This window comes from Mustelus asterias, chromosome 10, assembly GCF_964213995.1.
Source record: "Mustelus asterias chromosome 10, sMusAst1.hap1.1, whole genome shotgun sequence".
In the NCBI taxonomy this organism is placed as follows: domain Eukaryota; kingdom Metazoa; phylum Chordata; class Chondrichthyes; order Carcharhiniformes; family Triakidae; genus Mustelus; species Mustelus asterias.
This window is the reverse complement of record NC_135810.1, coordinates 34,330,971-34,357,185: the sequence shown is the minus strand read 5'-3', so window position 1 is coordinate 34,357,185 and position 26,215 is coordinate 34,330,971. Positions and strand designations below refer to the sequence as shown.

The 26,215-nt window shown below is 44.7% G+C and overlaps 1 protein-coding gene across 1 annotated transcript in view; it reads right to left on the bottom strand.

Annotated features, from left to right (window-relative positions):
- Window positions 1-18,341: 18,341 nt before the first annotated feature.
- Window positions 18,342-26,215, bottom strand: part of LOC144499437 (claudin-7-like) — a 51,544-nt gene continuing 43,670 nt past the window's right edge. Inside the window, exons 4-6 of the mRNA XM_078221422.1 lie at window positions 21,881-21,988; window positions 19,242-19,351; window positions 18,342-18,535 (exon numbers count right to left, since the gene is read on the bottom strand). Coding sequence (XP_078077548.1) covers window positions 18,342-18,535; window positions 19,242-19,351; window positions 21,881-21,988 — 412 coding nt within the window. The remainder of the gene's footprint in view (window positions 18,536-19,241; window positions 19,352-21,880; window positions 21,989-26,215) is intronic.

The window sequence follows — 26,215 nt, the reverse complement described above, 5'->3', positions numbered from 1 at the left end:
GATCTCAAACAATGACAAGACAGAGTACAAGAATGAGATAGAGAATCTGGTGAACTGGTGCGGTAACAATAATCTCTCCCTCAATGTCAACAAAACGAAGGAGATTGTCATCGACTTCTGGAAACGTAAAGGAGAACATGCCCCTGTCAACATCAATGGGGACGAAATAAAAAGGGTCAAGAGCTTCAAGTTTTTAGGTGTCCATATCACCAACAACCTGTCCTGGTCCCCCCATGCCGACACTATAGTTAAGAAAGCCCACCAAGCACCTCTATCCTCTCAGAAGACTAAGGAAATTTGGCATGTCAGCTCCGACTCTCACCAACTTTTACAGATGCACCATAGAAAGCATTCGTTCTGGTTGTATCACAGCTTGGTATGGCTCCTGCTCTGCCCAAGACCACAAGGGACTACAAAAGGTCGTGAATGTTGCCCAATCCATCACGCAAACCAGCCTCCCATCCATTGACTCTGTCTACACTTCCTGCTGCCTCGGCAAAGCAGCCAGAATAATTAAGGACCCCATGCACCCCGGACATTCTCTCTACCACCTTCTTCCGTTGGGAAAAAGATAGAAAAGTCTCAGGTCACATACCAACTGACTCAAAAACAACTTCTTCCCTGTTGCTGTCAAACTTTTGAATGGACTTCCCTTGCATTAAGTTAATCTTTCTCTACACCCTACCTATGACTGTAACACTACATTCTGCACTCTCTCGTTTCCTTCTCTATGTACGGTATGTTTTGTCTGTATAGCGCGCAGGAAACAATACTTTTCACTGTATGTTAATACATGTGACAATAATAAATCAAATCAAATAAGGTCAGGGGTGACATGATCCCAAAATGCAGTCATTTTTGACAGAACAACCCTTTTTGGGTGATGATGGTTAATGGTGGCTGTAAATGTTCGGCTCACCTGCAGATAAGTTTGGGAGAGATCCGTTCTGGTAAATTTCCGACCACCAGCAAGGCCACTAAATAGTCCTTCGATAAGGGGCAACAGATACTGATCCGCACATAGGCCAGGGTTCACTGTGACTTTAAAATCCCCACATACCCTCACTGAGCCATTTGTCTTCATGACGGGAACAATGGGCGCAGCCTACTCACTAGTGGCCACTGGTTCCAATACCCCCAAACCTGCTGAATGCTCGGGTTCAGCCTCCACCATGGTCTGATCATGTATGGCACTGGACGTGCTTTCATGCTCTTTGGGCAAACTTACGGCTATCCTTCACCTCACCAAGTGTTCTACTGAATACATTCTTGTATCTCTCCAAAATATAATTCAGGTTCGAACAACGTGGAGTAGCCATCCTTAATGACATACAAAGGTAAATGCATGTACTGGTCCCTCAGCTGGACCTTGGCCAAGACATAACCTTTAAGAGGAACCAACTGTTCCACGTATGTCCTCAGAGTGATGTTCACTGGCTTCAGGGGTAGATGAGTCAACTTTTCCTTATATATTGACTCGGGGATCAATGATACAGCCGCCTCCATCTTTACTAGTTTCCCTTTCACTTTTGGGCATCAGCCAGAACCTGTCTGCTTCACCTCACACAGACAAAATGTTTAGTTTAAACTACGTCTTCTCAGATGTTGTTTCCTCCACAGACCCCACGGACTCCTTGTCCTCATCTATGCTGGCCATTCGCCACTTCTTCCATGATTTTGATCCTGATCGCTTGACTTTGCACTCTCCTGGGGTACTGGTGCTCTGCTGTTTCGGGCAATGTGGCCCATTTTCCAAAATTTCCAGCACTGATCTCTCCACGTCCAGCAACTGGGCTCCGTGTGACCCACCTGGCCACAGTGGCAGCATTCCTCGGGCCGTGACTGACTCTTCGGCACCTCTGCCAGCTTCTGCATCCTTTCACTAGCACTGAACTGCACTGCCTCCCTGGTGGCCCATTCCATTGAGATTGCAATTTATAAAGTTTTCTTAAATTCCAGCTGCGTCTCTGCAAGTAGTCTTCTCTGAATTGCTTCCTGTTGGAGGCCATACACAAGACAGTCCCCTAGCGCGTCCTGAAAGAAAGCCCCAAATTCACAATGCTCCACGAGGCTTTTGAGGGTAGGCACGAATTTGCTGATGGCCTCGCCCTCCAACTAGTCCCACTTGTAAAATTAGAAATGCTCCGTGATCAACAGTGATTCTTGCGTGAAATGCTCCTCCAATACAGAACACAACTCCTGGAAAGACTTCCCAGTCAGTTTCTCCAGCTGTGGTAAACTCCTCAAAACACCGAATGTCTTACTTCTAACCGTGCTAAGACCGGCACGATGAGGTCGTTCACCACCCAATTCATGTCACAAATGTACTAAACCATTTAATGTAGACTGTCCACCACTCGTCTTCTTCATTGAACATGCCTATTGTGCCAAATTTTCCTGCCATTTTTTCTTCTTGTCGGTGGCCTTGAACCTAGGCCCGAAGCCTCTTGCCGCCTTGGTTCTTCACTCCCTTCCCCCTGAGGCTCAGTACTCCCAGTTGCCTGACTGCTGAGTGCCCTCCAATTACCCTGCGATAACTGATTCCAGTGACGACTGTGAAGACACAACCTTGCAACCATTGATGGCGCCCAAGTCCATTCAACCCGCTACTTACCCCATTACCCCATGATCTTGCCCATCCTCTGAGGGCTTTTGTTTTTCTCTAGGCACTGTGGATCTCGGCCGACAGTCCACATTGAAAGTCCGAATCCTTCACCCTATGAGTTGTCAGTGTTAAATTCTTTACTACTGGGGTGTATTCCCAAGAAGTGACTCCACAAACGTATGTCGGGGAACACAGGTATTTATTGTAGGTCTTACTCGCTCCACACTCCAGCTACAACTGCCCTCCCAGGACGGTCCCTGGGCAGATTCCCCCACACCCAGGATCACATGATCCTTAAAGGGCTATGCCCCAACATACGTAATAGTAAAAATTTGTTTGGGAAGGCAGGACTCCTAGAGCCCGTAGAACAATACTTTAGAGAGTGAAATGGGATGGTGGACTAGTAGTAACCTAACCTACTGTACTATTATTGGGCAGCCGATATTCAAACGGTTTTAATATGGTGTCACAATCCTAATATAAACTGGAAGCACCATTCCTGCTTCTCATCCTCTCTTTCTGCTTTACTTTGTGCCCTGCTATCCTTCTCTCCTTCTAAATGCATATCAAAGCCCATTGTGATTTCTACTTTAAAATATGGAAGCAATTTCATCAACATTTTAAACTAACCTCTCCTTCCCTGCTCAGCCCTATTTGAACAAATTATTTATTCTTGCCTTCCAAGCATGACTTGGCGTTTCTTTTGTGGAGGGAGAGAAAACGTGAACATTTTACTGATCTCTTTGTTGATGGGACTTTTGTCAGCTTCAGCGATCTTGCAACCAAATTTAACTTGCCTCAATCTAGCCTTTACTCTCATTTTCAAGCCCATAGTCTTGTACATTTTAATTACACATCTTTTTCTCAACTACCTCTATTGGAAGAGGTTTTGATGCTGCCTCCAACTCGTGGAGATTCTATTTGAAGGTTGTATGATCTCATGCTATCCTCCGGACCCTCTCCTCTCCACAAGATAAGAAATGACTGAGAGACTGAACTTGGGCTTGATCTTGTGAACAACTGGTGGAAGGAAGCCCTCATTAGGGTCAAATCCACATCTTCCTGTGCTCGGTTCAGCTTAATTCAATTTAAAGTTCTGCACGGAATTCACTTCATCAAGGCCAGAATTAGCAAGTTTTTTTTTCCAACACAAACAACAATTGTGACAGGTGTTCTCTTGCCCCTGTAGACCATACCGACATGATCGTGTTTGAAACTGGCTATTTTTGGTCATCCTCCTTCGGCATTCTCTTCAAAGTTCTAGACTTAGACTTGCAGCCTTACTTATCCTTTGATAGCTATACTTGGAGTCCCATCTGAATTGGCTAGTTTCATTAAGATAAAGGCAAATATCATTGCAATCACTTCATTGATAGCCCACAGGCTATCATAGTTATTAGCTTGGAGGTTCCCGCAAGCCACCCGCTGCTTCATCCTGGTTAGAAGACTTAATGTTTTTTCTTTATTTGGAGAAGATTAAATAGACCATAAAAGGGTCTACTGAGAAATGTTATCTTGATGGCAGTCTCTTTCTTGAAATAGTTAATTACTGTTCACTGTTAGTTTAAAGTGGGCGTTTCTTTTTTTATGTTTTGCACAGAGGAGCTGCATCATTGTCTTGCATTGTACTTTTTATCTGCTCCTTATCTCTTTTTGAAAACCAATAAAAATAATTTTTAAAAGGTAAAAAATATAGAATCTACCTGGGACTGTATTAGCAAACTTGAATATATTACTCTCTCTGTCTCTTTGCCTAAGTCATGAGTATAGATTGTTAATAGCTGATGTGTCAACACTGATCTTTGTGGCAGTCAGTTAGTTACAGCCTGCCAAGCAGGGAGAGGAGCAGGATGAGAGTAAGGTCAGAAATGCTGACACCACAGAAATTATATGAAATCTTTTGCTTACCATTGTTTCAGCAGAGCCTGGATAGGCTGCTTTAAGAGAAGTACCAAAAATGAAAAGTAAATGGTACATGCCGCACCCATAAGTAACTGAAAATGTTATCAGGGCCCTTTGTACATCATAACATTCTAATGCTGAGGCACCCGCCTGAAACAAGATTGAAATGACAGTTGATCAATAGGTACTGGGAGAGAGTTGGGGGGGGGGGTGGGATTCGGACTCTGTATTTTCCCTGGCTGTTGCCCCACTCCTGAAAAAAAGATGAAAATCTGTCCTCATAATTCAAGACAAAAGGCACAAGTTGATCAAGGGCAGTCAACATGGATCAGTTGAAGTCAACTCACAGTAACAATTATTGGAGTTATTGGTAAATTTAAGGCAGTGCAGCAGATGTATTTCAAAAGAGTTTTTGCTGTCTTAGAACCATAGAATAGAACCATAGGATCCCTAAAGTGCAGAAAGGAGCCATTCAGCCCTTTGAGTCCAAAAGAGCATCTCACCCGTGCCTTCTCCTCCGTCCTATCCCCATAACCCTGCACTATGGCTAATCCACCTAACCGCACATCTTTAGACTGTGGGAAGAAACTGGAACACCCAGAGGAAACTCATACAGATATGGGGAGAACGTGCAGACTCCACACAGACAGACACCGAAGGCCAGAATCAAACCCGTGTCCCTGGCACTGTGAAGCAGCAATGCTAACCACTGTGCCACCATGTTAGAGAAATTCAGATTCATGCTATAAGACAAAGTATGGATGGAATAAACAGATGCAGAATGGAATGGGGAGTTGGGGGAATATCTAACTTAATATTGAAAATAATTGTTGGACCATGGCATGTGTTACCACAGGAAATAGTTGAGGCAGAGACCTGTTAAGGGTGAACTGAAGAAGCATGTGAAGTGAAAGGGTACTCAAGGCAAGGGAACCGAGAACTGGGACTAATTTTGGAAATAAAAACAAAGAACAAAGAACAGTGCAGCACAGGATCAGGCCCTTCGGCCCTCCAAGCCTGCGCCGATCATGTTGTCCTATCTAGACCAACTGCCTGTATCCCCTCTATTCCCCGTCTGTTCATGTGTCTATCCAGATAAGTCTTAAATGTCACTAACGTATCTGCCTCAACCATCTCACTTGGCAGTGCATTCCAGGCCACCACCACCCTCTGTGTAAAAGACTTCCCCCGCACATCTCCACTGAACCTTTCGCCCTTACCTTGAATTTGTGCCCTCTTGTAATTGTAATTTCTGCCCTGGGAAAAACCTTCGAACTGTTCACCCTATCTACACCCCTCATAATTTTATAATCTTCTATCACATTGCCCCTCAGCCTCTGTCTTTCCAGGGAGAACAATCTCAGTTTATTCAATCTCTCCTCATAGCTAATACCACCCATACCAAATGAGCCAAATTTTCTTGGTACCTCCAGTTCACTTGTTGCAAAACATCAAAACATCTTGGCAAAAATTTTACCGGAAGCCAGCAAGTTCCATCACTAGAGCTAAAAGTGGTTGGTGTGGCCATGCAGGCAATGGGCAGAGTTGCTGTCACAATATTTTCACTGGTGTTCAGCAGGGAGGATACCAGCCAATTAGGTGGGGTGGGCAGGGTGAAGTTTCATCTCCTGAAACACTGGTCCTACCTTTAAAACGCAGCCTGTAGGATTTGTTTAACAACCCTTGGCCCAACTCCCACTAGGTGAGAAGCTGATATTCTCACCAAGGGAGCAATCTGTGGGTGGAGGCAGTTATGGAACTCGAGGAGAGAGACTGTGAGGCTCCAGAGAAAAATATGATTGGGAGTGCAAGGTATTGGAGGTATTGGCGGGCTTAAAATTGGACAAATCTCCAGGTCTGGATAAATTGTGTCTCAGGCTGTTGTGGGAGGCAAGGGAGCAAATTGCAGGGGCTCCGACCCAAATTTTTAATTCCTCCCTGTCCACCAGGGGAGGCACAAGAGGACTGGAGAATAGCTAATGTGGTCCCACTATTTAAGAAAGATTGTAGAGACAAGTCAGGGAACTACAGACTAATGAGTCTCGCGTCTGTGGTTGGGAAACTACTGGAGAAGATTCTGAAGGAGAGAATCTATCTCCATTTGGAGACACAAGGTTTGATCAGTGATAGTCAGCAGAGGAAGGTCATGCCTAACATAAGAACATAAGAACATAAGAAATAGGAGCAGGAGTAGGCCATCTAGCCCCTCGAGCCTGCCCCGCCATTCAATAAGATCATGGCTGATCTGACGTGGATCAGTACCACTTACCCGCCTGATCCCCATAACCCTTAATTCCCTTACCGATCAGGAATCCATCCATCCGCGCTTTAAACATATTCAGCGAGGTAGCCTCCACCACCTCAGTGGGCAGAGAATTCCAGAGATTCACCACCCTCTGGGAGAAGAAGTTCCTCCTCAACTCTGTCTTAAACCGACCCCCCTTTATTTTGAGGCTGTGTCCTCTAGTTTTAACTTCCTTACTAAGTGGAAAGAATCTCTCCGCCTCCACCCTATCCAGCCCCCGCATTATCTTATAAGTCTCCATAAGATCCCCCCTCATCCTTCTAAACTCCAACGAGTACAAACCCAATCTCCTCAGCCTCTCCTCATAATCCAAACCCCTCATCTCAGGTATCAACCTGGTGAACCTTCTCTGCACTCCCTCCAATGCCAATATATCCTTCCTCATATAAGGGGACCAATACTGCACACAGTATTCCAGCTGCGGCCTCACCAATGCCCTGTACAGGTGCATCAAGACATCCCTGCTTTTATATTCTATCCCCTTCGCAATATAGGCCAACATCCCATTTGCCTTCTTGATCACCTGTTGTACCTGCAGACTGGGCTTTTGCGTCTCATGCACAAGGACCCCCAGGTCCCTTTGCACGGTAGCATGTTTTAATTTGATTGAATTTTTTGAGCAAGTGTGTGGATGAGGATAGTGCAGTTGATGTAGTTTACATGGATGTCAGCAAAGCCTTTCACAAAGTCCCACATGGGAGACTTATTAAGAAGGCAGATGCACATGGGATACAGGGTGATCTGATAAGGTGGATTCACAATTGGCTTAGCGGTAGGAGACAAAGGGTGATATAGACAGCTGTGTTTGTGCCTGGAGGCCAGTGACCAGTGGCGTACCACAGGGATCGTGCTGGGCCCTCTCTTGTCCGTCATTTATATAAATGATATAGATGACTATGTGGGGGGTAGGATCAGAAAGTTTGCCAATGTCACAAAGGTTAGGCAGGGTGGTTAACAGTGAGGTTGAGTGTCTTGGGTTACAGGAAGGTATGGACGAGATGGTCAAATGGGCGGTTAAGTGGCAGATGGAAGGTGTGAGGAGATACACTTTGGAAGGAGTAATTTGACAAGGAAGCATGCTATGAAAGGTCTGACACTTGGAAGTTCTGAAGAACAAAGGGACCTTGGTGTGTTTGTCCATAGATCTCTAAAGGTGGAAAGGCAGGTTAATAGGGTGTGAAAAAGGCATACGGCACACTCGCCTTTATCAATCGGGATACAGATTACAAAAGCAGAGAGGTCATGGTGGAGTTGCATGGAACGTTGGTGAGGCCACAGGCTGGAGCACTCTGTGCAGTTCTGGTCGCCACATTATAGGAAGGACGTGAGTGCACTGGAGAGGGTGCAGAGGAGATTCACCAGGATGTTGCCTGGGATGGAACATTTAAGTCATAAAGAGAGGTTGGATAGGCTTGGGTTGTTTTTTCTGGAGCAGAGAAGACTGAGGGGTGACCTAATTGAGGTGTTCAAAATTATGAGGGGCATGGACATGGTGGATAAGGAGCAACTGTTCCCCTTAGTTGAAGGGTCAGTTACAAGGAGACACAAGTTAAAAGTGAGGGGTGGGAGGTTTAGGGGGGAATTTGTGGAAAAGCTTTTTTACCCAGAAGGTGGTGATGGTCTGGAATGCACTGCCTGGGAGGGTAGTGGAGGTGGGACACCTCACATCCTTCAAAAAGTACCTGGATAAGTACTTGGCATGCAATAACATTCAAGGCTATGGGCCAAGTGCTGGCAAGTGGGATTAGGTTAGGGCCTTTCATGCGGCGGTGCAGACTCGATGGGCTGAAGGGCCTCTGCACTGTAGTACACTGATTCTGTGATACTCCTTGAACGCCGGACTTGGAAAGGCACAGGCCTTTGGGGATGTGTAATCGGCAGAGAGGGGCAGGGAAATCCCACAACAATGATACCCTACTCCTGAAAAAATGCCTGGAACATGGTCTTATTATAACCAACACCTTGTTCCATCAGAGAGACATGTACAAGGCCTCATGACCAACCCTTGTTCAAGCATATCACCTGCAACATGACAGGAACCACAACTGTTGGACAGACCACTGTCTAATCCACTCTATGATCAATATCAATGTAGCTCCAAAGCAGCAATGGCAGCAGAAACAATGTTGCAATGGAGAGGCATTCAAAGATCCTAATAAGAGAGCCCTATTAGGCCAGAGATACAGCATCCACAGTTCCTGGTCTGTCCTCAAAGGCTCCATAATCAGCACCTGCGAAGAGACGCATGGTCACTCAACCAATGTTGGTTTGGTGAGAGTGACCAGGGGATCCAGGAGCCGATTAGTTACAAGTGCAAGGCTTTTCTGAACCTGAACCAGCAACCCAATTCGAAAGCAAGAAAGCAGCTCTACAGACAGCTGAAGACTGAGATCCAGCAAAAACCCATGACCTAAAGAATAGATAGTGGGTGGAGAAAGCGCAGGAAATCCAGCAGTTAGCCGACAACCATGATGCACAAGATTTCTTTAGTGCAGTCAAGACCACCTATGACCCAAGCATCCAAGGCCCCACCACACTGCTGGCCAAGAAGTGAGTGATGATCATTAGGAACAGATAGGCAGTCAGAACCCACTGGAAGTAGCACTTCAAAGACCTCCTTAAAAGAGACTCTCTCTTTAACGCAGTATGCTATCCACCACCATCTCAGCACAACCCAACTCAGCACGAGGTAGAAAAGGCCATCCAACTGCTAAAGAAAAACAAGGTCTCAGGAGCAGATAAAATCCCCGCAGCAGTAAACATGTCAGTGAAGCATTATTAAGCAACCTAATTTCCCTTACCTGGAAGGAGAACATGCGAGGAGATCTCAGGGATCCCACAATTGTGATTATCTTCAAGAAAGATGACAAGTCCAACTATAATAATCACAAAGAAATTTCCCTGCTGTCGGCCACAGGGATGGTCATTGCAAGAGTCAACTTCTCCCTGTGGTTGAAGAACTCCCTACAGAATCACAATGCCGATTCTGCCCACTATGGAGCACAATGGACATGATCTTCACCATGGGACAACTACAAGAGAAATGCAGGAAAAGCATCAATTCTTGTACATAGCCATTTTGACCTCACAAATGCCCTGTCAACAGTGAGGAATTATGGAGCATCCTCCTCCATTTCAGCTGCCCACAAACATTTGTCACCATCCTCTGTCTGCTCCCTGATACATGAAAGCTCTGACCCTGACCTCCGGATCCACCACAGACCCAATTCAAACAAGGCTGTATCATTGCACCAATGTTTTTCTTGACATTCCTTGCTGCAAAACTCCAACTCACCATCAGTGGAGCTAAACCACAGAACAAACGGGAATCTGTTCAACCTCTGCCACCTGCAGGCCAGAGATTGTCCATCTTCTGCCATTGAACTACATTATGCAGATGAAGCTTGCACCTGTGCACACTTGGAGACTGAGCTCCAAATCATTGTCAACATCTTCACTGAGGCATACGAGAACATGGGCCTTACACTAAATTTCCGTATGACAAATGTCCTCTATCAACCCCTCCTCACCAAACAGCTCTGACCCCAAATATTAAAATAAATGGCGAGACCTTAGACAATGTGGACCACTTTCCATACCTTCGGGACTTACCATCAACAAGGGCAGACATCCACAATGAGATTTAACACCGCCTTCAGTGTACCAGCACAGTCGTTGGTCGTCTGACGAGGAGAGTGTTTGAAGACCAGGAGCTCAGATTCAGCACCAAGCTCATGATCTACAGAGTAATAATGATTCCCAACCTCCTATATGGCTCAGAGACATGGACTATGTACAATAGACACCTCAAAACCCTGAAGAACCACCACAGAGCTGCCTCCTCGAGACCCTGCAAATCCTATGGCAGGAGAGGCACACCAACGTCAATGTTGTCTCTCAGGCCAACATCCCCAGCATAGAAGCATGTACCATTCTTGAGCAGCTTCGCTGGGCAGGCCACATCATCCGTATGCCTGTCACGAGACTTGTGAAACAAGTGCTCCACTCGGAGCTTTGACACAGCAAGCGAGCCCCAGAAGGCAGAGGAAACACATCAAGGACATACTCAGAGCATCCTTGAAAAAATGCCATATCCCACCATCACCTGGGAATCCCTGGGCCAACATCACCCAAAGTGGAGGATAAGCATCCAGGAAGGAGCTCAGCATCTCGAGTTTCAACACCAAGAGCAGACTAAAATTAAGCATCAACTGCAAAAGGAGAGTACCAACCCGACCACCCCACCCACCCACTCCTCCAACCACTGTCTGTCCCACATGTGAGTGGAGATCTGTTCACAAACAGGGCACATAAAGACACAAACTCAATTTACAGGATAATGATTGGAATGCGAGTCTTTACAGCTAATCAAGTCTTAAAGGTACAGACAATGTGAATGGAGAGAGGGTTAAGCACAGGTTAAAGAGATGTGTATTGTCTCCAGACAGGACAGTTAGTGAGATTTTGCAAGTCCAGGCAAGTTGTGGGGGTTACAGATAGTGTGACATGAACCCAAGAACCCGGTTGAGGCCGTCCTCATGTGTGCAGAACTTGGCAATCAGTTTCTGCTCAGCGACTCTGCACTGTCGTGTGTCGTGAAGGCCGCCTTGGAGAACGCTTACCCGAAGATCAGAGGCCGAATGCCCGTGACTGCTGAAGTGTTCCCCAACAGGAAGAGAACAGTCTTGCCTGGTGATTGTCGAGCAGTATTCATTCATCCGTTGTCGTAGTGTCTGCATGGTTTCCCCAATGTACCATGCCTCGGGACATCCTTTCCTGCAGCGTATCAGGTAGACAACATTGGCCGAGTTGCAAGAGTATGTACCGTGTACCTGGTGGATAGTGTTCTCACATGAGATGATGGCATCCATGTCGATGATCCGGCACGTCTTGCAGAGGTTGCTGTGGCAGGGCTGTGTGGTGTCGTGGTCACTGTTCTCCTGAAGGCTGGGTAGTTTGCTGCAGACAATGGTCTGTTTGAGGTTGTGCGGTTGTTTGAAGGCAAGAAGAGGGGGTGTGGGGATGGCCTTGGCGAGATGTTCGTCTCCATCAATGACATGTTGAAGGCTTTGGAGGAGATGTCGTAGCTTCTCCGCTCTGGGGAAGTACTGGACGACGAAGGGTACTCTGTTCACCGTTTCCCGTGTTTGTCTTCTGAGGAGGTGGGTGGGGTTTTTTGCTGTGGCGCATCGGAACTGTCGATCGATGAGTCGAGCGCCATATCCTGTTACACGGATGCCATCATCTCACGTGAGAACACCATCCACCAGGTACACGGCACATACTCTTGCAACTCGGCCAACATTGTCTACCTGATACGCTGCAGGAAAGGATGTCCCTAGGCATGGTACATTGGGGAAACCATGCAGACGCTACGACAACGGATGAATGAACACCGCTCGACAATCACCAGGCAAGACTGTTCTCTTCCTGTTGGGGAACACTCCAGCAGTCACGGGCATTCGGCCTCTGATCTTCGGGTAAGCGTTCTCCAAGGCGGCCTTCACGACACACGACAGCGCAGAGTCGCTGAGCAGAGACTGATAGCCAAGTTCCGCACACATGAGGATGGCCTCAACCGGGGTCTTGGGTTCATGTCACACTATCTGTAACCCCCACAACTTGCCTGGACTTGCAAAATCTCACTAACTGTCCTGACTGGAGACAATACACATCTCTTTAACCTGTGCTTAATGCTCTCTCCACTCACATTGTCTGTACCTTTAAGACTTGATTAGCTGTAAAGACTCGCATTCCAATCATTATCCTGTAAATTGAGTTTGTGTCTTTATATGCCCTGTTTGTGAACAGATCTCCCACTCACCTGACGAAGGAGCAGTGCTCCGAAAGCTAGTGGCATTTCCTACCAAATAAACCTATTGGACTTTAACCTGGTGTTGTGAGACTTTTTACTGTGCTTTCCCCAGTCCAACGCCGGCATCTCCACATCATGTCCCACATGTGACAGGGACTGCAGGTCATGCATCGGATGCCTCAGTAACCTGAGAACTCATTTTTAGTGTGGAAGCCTTGACTCTCAAGGATTGCCAAACAGAGGGAACGAACCAGTTAGGTGGGATGAGCAGGGTGAAGTTCCAGCCCCTGAAACACTTTTCCCATCTTTAAAAGGCAGTCCGTAGGATGTACTCATGCAGCAGCTGCAGAGGAAGCAGTAACAGAGCTCTCGATATCACATCAATTGTTTCCATGGCAAAATAAAGTTTATTTTCCTTGTTTCTGGATGCAACAATGTCTCCCCGGAGATGTTCCTCCAGCCTGTGAGAGTACATAGGGAACTCTTGTTCCCTAAGGACAGCAGGAGGAGACTGTATCACCAAACCAATCAGACATGAATTGAGATAGCAGAGAAGGTCAGCAGTCCTGCCTGACCCCATAAAAGCAAATTATTGCGGATGCTGGAATCTGAAACCAAAAGAGAAAATGCTGGAAAATCTCAGCAGGTCTGGCAGCATCTGTAAGGAGAGAAAAGGACTGACGTCTCGAGTCTAGTTGACCCTTTGTCAAAGCAACATCCCCAGCATTGAAGCATGTAACATGCTCGATCAGCTCGCAGGCACATCGCATGTTAGTGGAGAGTTTGATTTGATTTGATTTATTATTGTCACATGTATTAGTTTACAGTGAAAAGTATTGTTTCTTGCGCACTATGCAGACAATGCATACCATTCATAGAGAAGGAAAGGAGAGAGTGCAGAATGTAATACAAAGAACAAAGAGAACAAAGAAAATTACAGCACAGAAACAGGCCTTTGGCCCTCCAAGCCTGCACCAACCATGCTGTCCAAATAAACTAAAACCCCCTACCCTTCCGGGACCATATCCCTCTATTCCCACACTATTCATGTATTTGTCAAGACACCCCTTAAAAGTCACTATCGTATCTGCTTCCACTACCTCCCCCGGCAATGAATTCCAGGCACCCACCACCCTCTGTGTAAAAAACCTGCCTCATACATCTCCTTTAAACCCTGCCCTGCGCACCTCAAACCTATGCCCTCTCGTAATTGACTCTTCCATCCTGGGAAAAAGCTTTTGACTATCCTTTCTGTGCATGCCCCTCATAATCTTGTCGACTACTATCAGGTCAACCCTCAACCTCCGTCGTTCCAGTGAGAACAAACCAAGTTTCTCCAACCTCACCTCATAGCTAATGCCCTCTATACCAGGCAACATCCTGGTAAATCTTTTCTGTACCCTCTCTGTTACAATCATAGCTAGGGTGTAGAGAAAGATCAACTTAGTGCAAGGTAGGTCCATTCAAAAGTCTAATGGCAGCAGGAAGAAGCTGTTCCAGAGTCGGTTGATACGTGACCTCAGATGTTTGTATCTTTTTCCTGACAGAAGAAAATGGAAGAGACTATGTCCGGGTTGCGTGGGGTCCGTAATTATGCTGGCTGCTTTTCTGAGGCAGCAGGAAGTGTAGACAGAGTCAATGGATGGGAGGCTGGTTTGCGTGATGGATTGGGCTACATTCACAACTCTTTGTAGTTCCTTGCAATCTTGGGCAGAGCAGGAGCCATACTAAGCTATGATACAACCAGAAAGAATGCTTTCTGTGGTGCATCTGTAAAAGTTGGTGAGAGTCGTAGCTGACATGCCAAATTTCCTTAGTCTTTTGAGAAAGTAGAGGTGTTGGTGGGTTTTCTTAACTTTTGTGTTGGCATGGCAGTCCTGGACAGGTTGTAGGTGATCTGGACACCTAAAAACTTGAAGCTCTCAACTATTTCTACTTCGTCCCCATTGATGTAGAGAGGGGCATGTTCTCCACGACGCTTCCTGAAGTCGATGACAATCTTCTTCATTTTCTTGACATTGAGGGAGAGATTCTCATTGCACACAAATAGTAACAGAGTCACAGCCTGGTGAATAGAGCACCAACATTCCTGAGCAGTTGACAGGAGGCAGTGAAATCCAAGGCACTCACTGTCTGAGGACTGTGAGAGGACATGGCAATGCTCGGCTTTAGATTGATGATGAGCCTCTGAAATCATCTAAAAAGCAACTGATGCTAGAGTTGCTGGATGAGTTGCATGAACGTGGACCTTCCAGAAGTTTTGCACACTTATGCATGAATGATGGATGACTCCATCCAGGCTATGACTGCATCCATGACTCTAACATGTGTGTGCATGACATTCTGCATCAAGAAATTGGTGATCTTCCTATCGAGTCATGTCCAGCAAACCATTCAGTGGGAGCTGGAGTTACCAGTGGACATGCAATTGCTGCCTCCAACAGACTGGATGATAGGGGTATCGGACACCTGGTGGCATTGCCAGGTGCTTGGATTACTCAGGTAACAGCGAGGTGCACCCTGCAAGGGTAGAGGAATGACCTTTTGCATTTGGGGCTACTCTCAGGGCACTCCTGGTCCCTCAACTCTTCCTCCAGTAATACCTGAGCCTCAAGAGGTCACAGAGATAGAAAAAGCTCCTGTAGGAGACCCCCAATTTATTATGGATTTCTAGGCCTCAGGCAACCAGATGTGGACCACCAGAGCTATCAAAAGCCATGGAGCAGAAAGATCAGCAGCCTGTTTCCACCTCAACTGACAGTGCAGAGGGAGAACTGCATAGCAAAAATCTCAAGCATGTGAGAAAGTCCATGTGAGGGCAGCACGGTGGCACAGTGGTTAGCACTGCTGCCTCATAGTGCCAGGGACCCGGGTTCGATTCCGGTCTCGGGTTACTGTGTGGAGTTTGCACTTTCTCCCTTTGTCTGCGTGGGTTTCCTCTGGGTGCTCCGATTTCCTCCTATAGTCCAAAGATGTGGAGGTTAGGTTGATTGGCCGTGATAAATTGGCCTTAGTGTCAGGGGGATTAGCAGGGTAAATACATGGGGTTATGGGGATAGGGTGGGATTGTAGCCGGTGCAGGCTTAATGGGCTGAATGGCCTCCTTATGCAGTAGGGATTCTATGATTGACTGCTCTTAATGGGTTAACAGGGTTAAGTTATGTAATGAGATGCCACTTTGATGCAAATTTGTCTTCAATGAATTCCAATATGCAGCACTGCAAAAAGAATCCTTTACTTATTTAAACATTATTGGGCTATTCACACATTGATAGCTCTTGCAATGGGCATGATTAGATTACCTCACTGAATGAGGTTAACGTAGTTCCTATGTTGCCTCATGTGATGACAGATCCAGGAAATAATAAGGCAGATGCCATAACCTTCTCTACATCTGTATTCAGATTCCTCACAGATATAAGCAGCTATATCTTCAGTGGTAACCATTGTCACCCAGCATCGGAGGAGGAAGGACATATTAGTTGGGTGGTGAAAAAGGCATATGGGACACTTGCCTTCATCAATCGAGGTATACATTACAAAAGCAGGTAGGTCACATTGGAGTTGTATAGAACTTTGGTGAGGCCACAGCTAGAGTTCTGTGTGTAACTCTGGTCGTCACATTATAGGAAGATGTGATCACTTTGGAGAGAGTGCAGAGGAGATTCACCAGGATCTGCCTGGGATGGAACATTTAAGTTATGAAGAGAGGTTGGGTAGGCTTGGATTATTTTCGTTGGAGCAGAGAAGACTGAGGGGTGACCTGATCGAGGTGTACAAGATTATGAGGGCATGGACGGAATGGATAAGGAGCAGCTGTTCCCTTTATTTGAAGGGTTAGTCACAAGGAAACATAGGCTCATGGTGATGGGCAGGAGGTTTAGAGGGACGTGAGGAAAAACTTTTTTAACCAGAGCGTGGTGACTGATGCACGGGAGGCTAGAACGTACCCGGGAATAAAAGCTTTTATTCACGACAAATAGGAGCACACTACTTAACAATATTATCCCAGACTAAAGACTGCTAGGAAGTAGCAGTGACCTTTATACCCCTGTAAGAAGGCGGAGCCGAACGGAGTGTACCACATAAACAATAATAACAGGTGGAACACCCAAACCCTAACCCCAACAGTAACAAGAGTAACATATGTACAAGTACCCATAGTGGTAACCATCTATGGTTCATCACAGTGACGGTCTGGAATGCGCTGCCTGGGAGGGTGGTAGAGGCGGGTTGCCTCACAGCCTTTAAAAAGTACCTGGATGAGCACTTAGCATATCATAACATTCAAGACTATGGGCCAATTGCTGGTAGATGGGATTAGATGGGAGTTCAGGTGTTTCTTGCATGTTGGTGCGGACTCAATGGGCTAAAGGGCCACTTCAATACTGTATGATTCTATGAGCATCCATCCATAGAGATACGCCAGAGCCAGGTTTGAAAAGTCAGGCACTCGGATTTCTCTAGACTTCATAACTGCATTCCAGGAACTGTTGCACACAGCTGATGGATTTGTTTGCAGTTGTTGTAGACTACTACAAGTAGTTAGTTGTAGTAGTTGAGCTTTGACAAAGGGTCATCTGAACTCAAAATGTCAGCTCTTTTCTCTCCTTACAGATGCTGTCAGACCTGCTGAGATTTTCCAGCATTTTCGCTTTTGGTTTCAGATTCCAGCATCCGCAGTAATTTGCTTTTATTTAGTTAGTTGTAGTAGTTGTATTTGAATGAATAGAAGTCGTTCCTGTGAATGAAGACTGCTGCCTGATCAGTTGGAGCATTGATGGCCACATGGGGACAGTCAATGATATCCTGCAACTGGAAGAACACAATGATAGATAGCCCTAATGAAAACAACCTCAAGCCCCTCAGCCGTTCCTCATACGATTTTCCCACCATACCAGGCAACATCCTGGTAAATCTCCTCTGCACCCTTTCCAACACTTCCACATCTTTCCTATAATACGGCGACCAGAACTGTACGCAATACTCCAAATGTGGCCGCACCAGAGGTTTGTACAGTTGCAGCATGACCTCCTGGCTCCAAAACTCAATCCCTCTACCAATAAAAGCTAACACACCGTACGTCTGCTTAACAACCCTATCAACCTGGGTGCCAACTTTCAGGGATCTATGCACATGGACACCTGATGGGAAATATTCATCCTGGAGTTCAGTTACTAGTGGTGTGCTGCAAGGATCTGTTTTGGGGCCACTGCTGTTTGTCATTTTTATTAATGACCTGGATGAGGGCGTAGAAGGATGGATTAGTAAATTTGCGGATGACACTAAAGTCGGTGGAGTTGTAGACAGTGCGGAGGGAAGTGGCAGGTTACAGAGGGACATAGATAGGCTGCAGAGCTGGGCTGAGAGGAGCAAAAGCAGAAAACAGCCCCCTTGACCTGGATCTCTGGATTTGTCAAAAATGCACATATTGAGTGGACCTGTTGAACATAACATTGGTGACCATCTTGATGCAGTGATGAGCTGCAGACTGGGAGATGCCATAGATATCCCCAGAAGATCCTTGGAATGATCCTGAGGCAAAGAACATCAGCATCAAGGCGCACCTGAACTCAATAAACATTGGATCCCCCTCACTTCACCTATGGATCAATTCCTCCCCTATCATGACACACACTCAGTGACCACTTCCCTGAAAGGCTCAGTCTTCGGTAACACTGCTTTTCTGACATTTGCAGGAAGCTGAGTTCTGGCTATAGATCTTTTCTGGGCATTGTGGAGATATTGTCCTCTGTGCTCCAGAGGCTGGTTTGATGCCTTTCTGATTCCTTCTGTTCCATAGGAACCCTTCCAGGTTCTTGATCGTGGTGCCCCTCTGGCTGCTGCTGTCTTGCTTCCTGCAGCTCTCTACTTCTTTGATTCACCTCTTCACTGATGGTCTCAAAGCCTGAGAAAATAAGGCTTATTGCAGAGAGCTGTACTCAGTTGTCGAAGCCTCCTATTCCTCTGAACATACAAGTGCCAAGTCTGAGAGGGCAGCCTCTGTTGTGTTAAGCAAGTTCATCTTTATCCCTGTTTCAGTTGTCACTTTCTACTCTGCGCCACCCTCCCTAGCAAGCCATGCTACCTATTACAATGGCTGTTGACTGCAGTTAATACAATGCTTCCACTAAGTCTTTGCCTTGTTATAGTTGGCGAGGCTTTGAAGCTTCCCTTACGCCCATTGTAAAACTAGGTAAACCTGGTAAAATTGCCTGTTCAACAGATTCAATTACCTTTCAGTCTCACTGCAGCATGATAAAAGAACACAAATAGGATCTCCTTCTGCCAGCCCCATCAGCCTTTGGAAATATCCTGTTATGACATAAAGACATTGGTCCCAGCATCTGTGCCACAATTTTACCATTGTTCCAGTGAACTGGTAAAACTCTGGCCCTTGTAATCAGTGTAAGACAAGATTTTTTTTCTTTCTTTCACCAATATATTGTTAAATTAATCTTTCTTTAAACTGTTGTGTACTAATTATCCATCACCAAGCCTATAGCTAAATAGGACCCTGATCCAACGACTGGGGAAAAGATTGGTGTGGTGGTAAGGTCACTGGGCTAGCTTTCCAAAAGCCAAGGCTAATTGCTCATGGTTTCAAATCTCACCATGGCAGCTGTTGGAATTTAAATTTAATGGATAAATGATTGTGAATCTAGTCCTTTGCTGGTGGTACATGATGATCTCTGCTGATACATTGATTTTGCAGGGCTGTTTTCTGCTTTTGCAGAAAATACGGACACATGGGATTGAGGGTGATTTAGTGTTTTGGATCAAGAATTGGCTCGCTGTAAGAAAACAAAGGGTGGTGGTTGATGGGAAATATTCATCCTGGAGTTCAGTTACTAGTGGTGTGCCGCAGGGATCTGTTTTGGGGCCACTGCTGTTTGTCATTTTTATTAATGACCTGGATGAGGGCGTAGAAGGATGGATTAGTAAATTTGCGGATGACACTAAAGTCGGTGGAGTTGTAGACAGTGCGGAGGGAAGTGGCAGATTACAGAGAGACATAGATAGGCTGCAGAGCTGGGCTGAGAGGTGGCAAATGGAGTTTAATGCGGAAAAGTGTGAGGTGATTCACTTTGGAAGGAGTAACAGGAATACAGAGTACTGGGCTAATGGTAAGATACTTGGTAGGGTGGATGAACAGAGGGATCTGGGTGTCCATGTGCATAGATCCCTGAAAGTTGGCATCCAGGTTGATAGGGTTGTTAAGAAGACGTACGGTGTGTTAGCTTTTATTGGTAGAGGGATTGAGTTTTGGAGCCAGGAGGTCATGCTGCAACTGTACAAAACTCTGGTGCGGCCGCATTTGGAGTATTGCGTACAGTTCTGGTCGCCGTATTATAGGAAAGATGTGGAAGTGTTGGAAAGGGTGCAGAGGAGATTTACCAGGATGTTGCCTGGTATGGTGGGAAAATCGTATGAGGAAAGGCTGAGGGGCTTGAGGTTGTTTTCGTTAGAGAGAAGAAGGTTAAGAGGTGACTTAATAGAGGCGTACAAGATGATCAGAGGATTAGATAGGGTGGATAGTGAGAGCCTTTTTCCTCGGATGGTGTTGGCTAGTACAAGGGGACATAGCTTTAAATTGAGGGGTGAGAGATATAGGACAGATGTTAGAGGTAGGTTCTTTACTCAGAGAATGGTAAGGGCGTGGAATGCCCTGCCTGCAGCAGTAGTGGACTCGTCAACATTAAGAGCATTCAAATGGTTATTGGATAAACATATGGATGATATTGGAATAGTGTAGATTAGAGGGGTTTTAGATTGGCTCCACTGGTCGGCGCAACATCGAGGGCCGAAGGGCCTGTACTGCGCTGTAATGTTCTATGTTCTATGTTATCTGATTTGGATCTTCTGATACTAACTTGTTACTGTGGTGGTGAATAGCTGATGTCACCATTTGCTTCATTGATCAGCTGGAGTTTCCTACTTGCTATGATTGCTATTGAGGGTTTTCATGTCTCTTTTGAGAGTATCCCTGAATTGGAGCTCGTCTCTTGCCACGGGCCATCTCACCATATAGCATATCCTTGGGGATGTAGCCATCTGCTATTCTGTGCACATGTCCAAGCCAGCGAAGCCTTCTTTGCTTGATTAGTGCTAGTATAATTGCCATGTTTGCCCCAGAAAGGACTGCTTCATTGGTGTTTGTGTTTTCCCATGTGTTGATAGATATAAACAAAAATATTGACAGAAAATTGATTTCTGTAAGTCAGCAGATAACTGAAAATTAAATCATTTTGTGACATTAGTAATGATATAACATTTTGTCATGATAGATATAAGTAGATCCTTCATTCAAATCTTTGATTCACATTTTAATTGTACCATTTTGTGCAATTATTATTCCCTGTGCAAATGTAAATAATTCTGTGATTTCATGTATAACATGACAACTCACTCATTAATTTGGAGATGAATTAGCTGATAAGATCCTTCCACCTGAGCTTATTTTTAATAAAGCTCTTCTTGTTTTTCAAATGCGAAGTGTGCTCACTGGTTAATCCCCTCTATGACACAAGCCCAACATCCTCTAACTCACAGTCCTGATCCCTCCTGATAACAGAATTCAACCTGATTGCAAGCTTGACCCTTTTGATTGCTGACTCAATCTTTCTTTCGCGCTGCATCAATTCCTACTCGACTTAATTTTCCCTGATCAGAGGCTCAACCCTTACTAATCACTGCTTGATCCCCTCTATGATATAGGCTCAACCTCCTCCAGATCACAGGCCTGATTCCTTCTGATCACAGGATTCATACCCCTAATCACAGGATTGATTCATTTTGATTGCAGACTTGGTCTCTCCTGATCGCCAGGTTGATCCCTCCTGATCGCAGACTCGATTTCTCTTGTTCGCAAACTCAATTCCTCCTGATCGCAGATTCGATTCCTCCTGATCACACACTCAATTCCTCTTGATCACAGACTTGATTCCTTCTGATCGCATGTTTGATTCCTCATGTTCACAGGATTAATCCCTCAATCCCTCTTGACTTCAAGCTTGTTCCACACAAGATCGTTGCCTTGAGCCCCGTCCCGATCACCAGCTTCACTCCTTCAAAATCTTTCCTCTTGATCAAGCTTAAATAGGAATCTATTTACTATGATCAGCCCTATCATGCTGCAGACCCATGACAATCTTACACACCAATGAGACTGGAACTGTGACAACATAAATCCTTAAACTGTTCCAGGTTTCCTTTTCCTGTGCACTTTCAAGAAGGTTTAATCAATGTTTACCTTTGGGAGTGTTTATCTTCAGTCACTGACAAGCAAAAACTCAAACCACCCAAGATGCAAAGAGTTGCGCCAGCCCAGCCACTGAACAAAGCAGTTCCTAATTCATATCTGCAGAGGCAAAATATACATGTCAATTATTTACTGAAGAAAACTGTTTAATTATTTATATTCTACATTGTGAACTTTATTAAAGCATTGTTCTTTCATAAAGGACTGCCAGGGATGAAAAGTTCTCCTGATATAGAAATGAAGCACAGGTATGCTGTTTCACTTTCCATGGCCTTTAAAAGAAATCATTGCAACAATAAATGACTCGGACAATGTCACCATGTGGAGTATTCTGTTGACACTGTCCTCATTAAGAGTTATGTTTTTGCTGTTCTGTCACTTATTTCAGGTGGGGAGGATGATACTGACCAATTGCCCAATGACAATTGATAGATCATAAATAAAATAAGGAGCTTGATTCATTTTATTGCACAGAGCATATTACATGCAAAATATTATTCATTACCGATCTGTGCATTTGTAGCAGAGTTTGGGAACTTGGAAACTGAACTTACCTGATAAATCACCAAAATATTCCTTCATGTTTTGGTCAGAACAAACTTGCAAATCATACATGTTTTCAAATATTAATTGAAATGTACTGAAAGAGGCTTCATTTCATAGTTCCAAAAGACCATTCTATATATTAATAGATTATGCAGACAAAAGTGAAAACATTTTAGAAAGGCCATAACAAACTAAGCATTAGGTGTTGTTTCTAGAATAGAATTGAAAAGCCGGGAACTTGTGTTGCACCTGTATGTTAGACATGTAGAGAAGTGTGTGCAAATCCACATTATAAAATGTAGATCGAGGCTCTGGAAAGGGTGGAGAGTAAATTTACCAGGAAATACCAGAAATTTGTAGGTATATATACCAGGATAGGACTGACAGGATGATAAGAGAAGACTGAGAGGTGACCTAATAGAGGTCTTTAAAGTTATGAATGGTTTTTATAGGGTAGATAGAGAGAATGGATCCATTTGTGAGGAAGAGTATAACTCAAGGTCATCAATATAAGAAAGTCATCAAGAAATCCAGTAGGGAATTCAGAAGAAATTTCTTCCCAAAGTGTGATGAGAATGTGGAACTCACTACCAAAGACAATGGTTGAACAGAATAGATAGATGCATTTAAGGGGAAGCTAAACATGTGTATGGAGGATACACTCCAGATCTTGAACACAAATATCAAGTACAAACACTCCCATGCTGTTGTGAGGGAGTTGCTGTTACCTCTGCAGGTGACATCTTTCAGATGGGATAATAAAATGGGGCTTAGTCTTCCCTTCAAGTGATCTTGAAGGAACCTATGGTACTATCTTGAAGTAAGAAGTTTAACAACACCAGGTTAAAGTCCAACAGGTTTATTTGGTAGCAAAAGCCACAAGCTTTCGGAGTCTTAAACCCCGTCTTCAGGTGAGTGGGAATTCTGTTCACAAACAGGGCATATAAAGACACAAACTCAATTTACAGAATAATGGTTGGAATGCGAATACTTACAGCTAATCAAGTCTTTAAGATACAAACAATGTGAGTGGAGAGAGCATTAAGACAGGTTAAAGAGATGTGTATTGTCTCCAGACAGGACAGCCAGTGAGACTCTGCAGGTCCAGGCAAGCTGTGGGGATTACAGATAGTGTGACATGAACCCAATATCCCGGTTGAGGCTGTCCTCATGTGTGCGGAACTTGGCTATCAGTTTCTGCTCAGCGACTCTGCGCCGTCGTGTGTCGTGAAGGCCGCCTTGGAGAACGCTTACCCGAATATCAGAGGCCGAATGCCCAGAGGCCGAATGCCTCATGGGCATTCGGCCTCTGATATTCAGGTAAGCGTTCTCCAAGGCGGCCTTCACGACACACGACGGTGCAGAGTCGCTGAGCAGAAACTGATAGCCAAGTTCCGCACACATGAGGACAGCCTCAACCGGGATATTGGGTTCATGTCACACTATCTGTAATCCCCACAGCTTGCCTGGACCTGCAGAGTCTCACTGGCTGTCCTGTCTGGAGACAATACACATCTCTTTAACCTGTCTTAATGCTCTCTCCACTCACATTGTTTGTATCTTAAAGACTTGATTAGCTGTAAGTATTCGCATTCCAACCATTATTCTGTAAATTGAGTTTGTGTCTTTATATGCCCTGTTTGTGAACAGAATTCCCACTCACCTGAAGAAGGGGTTTAAGACTCCGAAAGCTTGTGGCTTTTGCTACCAAATAAACCTATTGGACTTTAACCTGGTGTTGTTAAACTTCTTACTGTGTTTACCCCCGTCCAGCGCCGGCATCTCCACATCATGACTATCTTAAAGAGCAATGGAGTTATCTCTAGTGTCCTGGCTAATATTTATTTTTCGATAAATATCACAAGAACAGATTGCCTCCAGTATCTAGTCTTTATCTTCACTACTGCTGGTAGTGGATTTAGAAAACTCTCCAAAAAATAAGGCAAATGCCTGGAGGCCATTATTTAAAGTTTCTGCTTGGCGAAATGGGAAATATGAACCCACTGGAATGTGGGAATAAGTGTGCGTTTGCTTCTTGTAAAGGGCTATTATTTTAAGAAGAGTGTAATATGTGGTAAGTATAAAAATGGAGCCATTCTTTTCTGTAATTTTAAGTATAAGTTGCCCACAAAAGAAAATAGGGTTTAGTCAATAGTGCTTTTTATAGTTAGTTACTTGTTACAGTAAAAGTTTTGAAATGTAAAACCTTGTCTCATTTTTTCAACTATTAGCTGGAAGTTCAAATCTTTTCTTTTTAAAGTTATAGGTCACTACAGAGTTTATAATGAAAGTGCTTTGAAGTTGCCAGTTGTTGTGAAAGGCACTATATAAACGGAAGTCTTTCTTATGGGCTGACGAATGGCAGATGGAGTTTAATTTTGATAAATGCAAGGTGATGCATTTTGATAGATCTAACCAGGGCAGCACTTACTCAGTTAATAGTAGGGCATTGGTAAGAATTATACAACAAAGAGATCTCGAGGTACAAGTTCATAGCTCCTTGAAAGTAGAGTCACAGGAGGACAGAGTGGTGAAGAAGGCATTCGGCATGCTTGGTTTCATTGATCAGAATATTGCATGCAGGAGTTGGGACGTCTTGTTGAAGTTGTACAAGACATTGGTAAGGCCACACTTGGAATACTGTGCACAGTTTTGGTCACCCTATTATAGAAAGGATATTATTAAACTAGAAAGAGTGCAGAAAAGATTTACTAGGATGCCACCGAAGACTTGATGGTTTGAGTTATAAGGTGAGGCTGGGTAGACTGGGACTTTTTTCCTTGGAGGGTAGGAGGCTTAGGGGTGATCTTATAGAGGTCTATAAAATAATGAGGGGCGTAGATCAACTAGATAGTCAATATCTTTTCCCAAAAGTAGGGAAGTCTAAAACTAGAGGGCATAGGTTTAAGGTGAGAGGGTAGAGATACAAAGGGTCCAGAGGGGCAATTTTTTCACACAAAGGGTGGTGAGTGTCTGGAACAAGCTGCCAGAGGTAGTAGTAGAGGTGGGTACAATTTTGACTTTTGAAAAGCATTTAAACAGTTACATAGGTAAGATGGGTATAGAGGGATATGGGTCAAATGCGGGCAATTGGGGCTAGCTAAGTGATTAAAAAAAGGGGATGGAATGGACAAGTTGGGCCGAGGGGCCTGTTTCCATGCTGTAAACCTCGATGACTCTATGACTCTACTGTTAAGATTACAGGAGGGCTGGCTGGGAAGTTAAGGTCACACTCAGAACAGCAATGATCTTTCTGACTGGCGGAACAAGTTCAATGGGCCGAATGGCCTACTCCTGCTTTGAGGGTGCATAATTGAATGATGAAATGAAATATATTGTTCAGTGGTTAAAAGAAGGCAATTTCATGGGTGAGTATGATTAAAGACCTATCTGTAGATTACTCCATTTTTTAAATTATGAATTAATTTTAAATTATTTCACATCCAACATTTCTTTTGTAGGGCTTTGTACACCATCCATTTTTTCAGCAGAACAACCTTAGGTTGTGTGTATATTTTAAATCTAATTTTTGAGGTGATCGTAATTTGTGAAAAAATCTGGATTTGATTATGGGATCTAGGCATAAATGGTCTGTATACCAAAAGCATTGTTCATCAGATGTTGGTGATGTTTTTTGTAGTTGAAGGCCACTAAACAGTCTAGAGAAGTATCAAAGCAACTTGGATGCAAATGCTACAAGATTTGATGGTATCTCACCTGGGCATCAAACCTGTGCCAAGTATCACCATTTTTTAAAAAGTGTCTCCTTACAATATATCT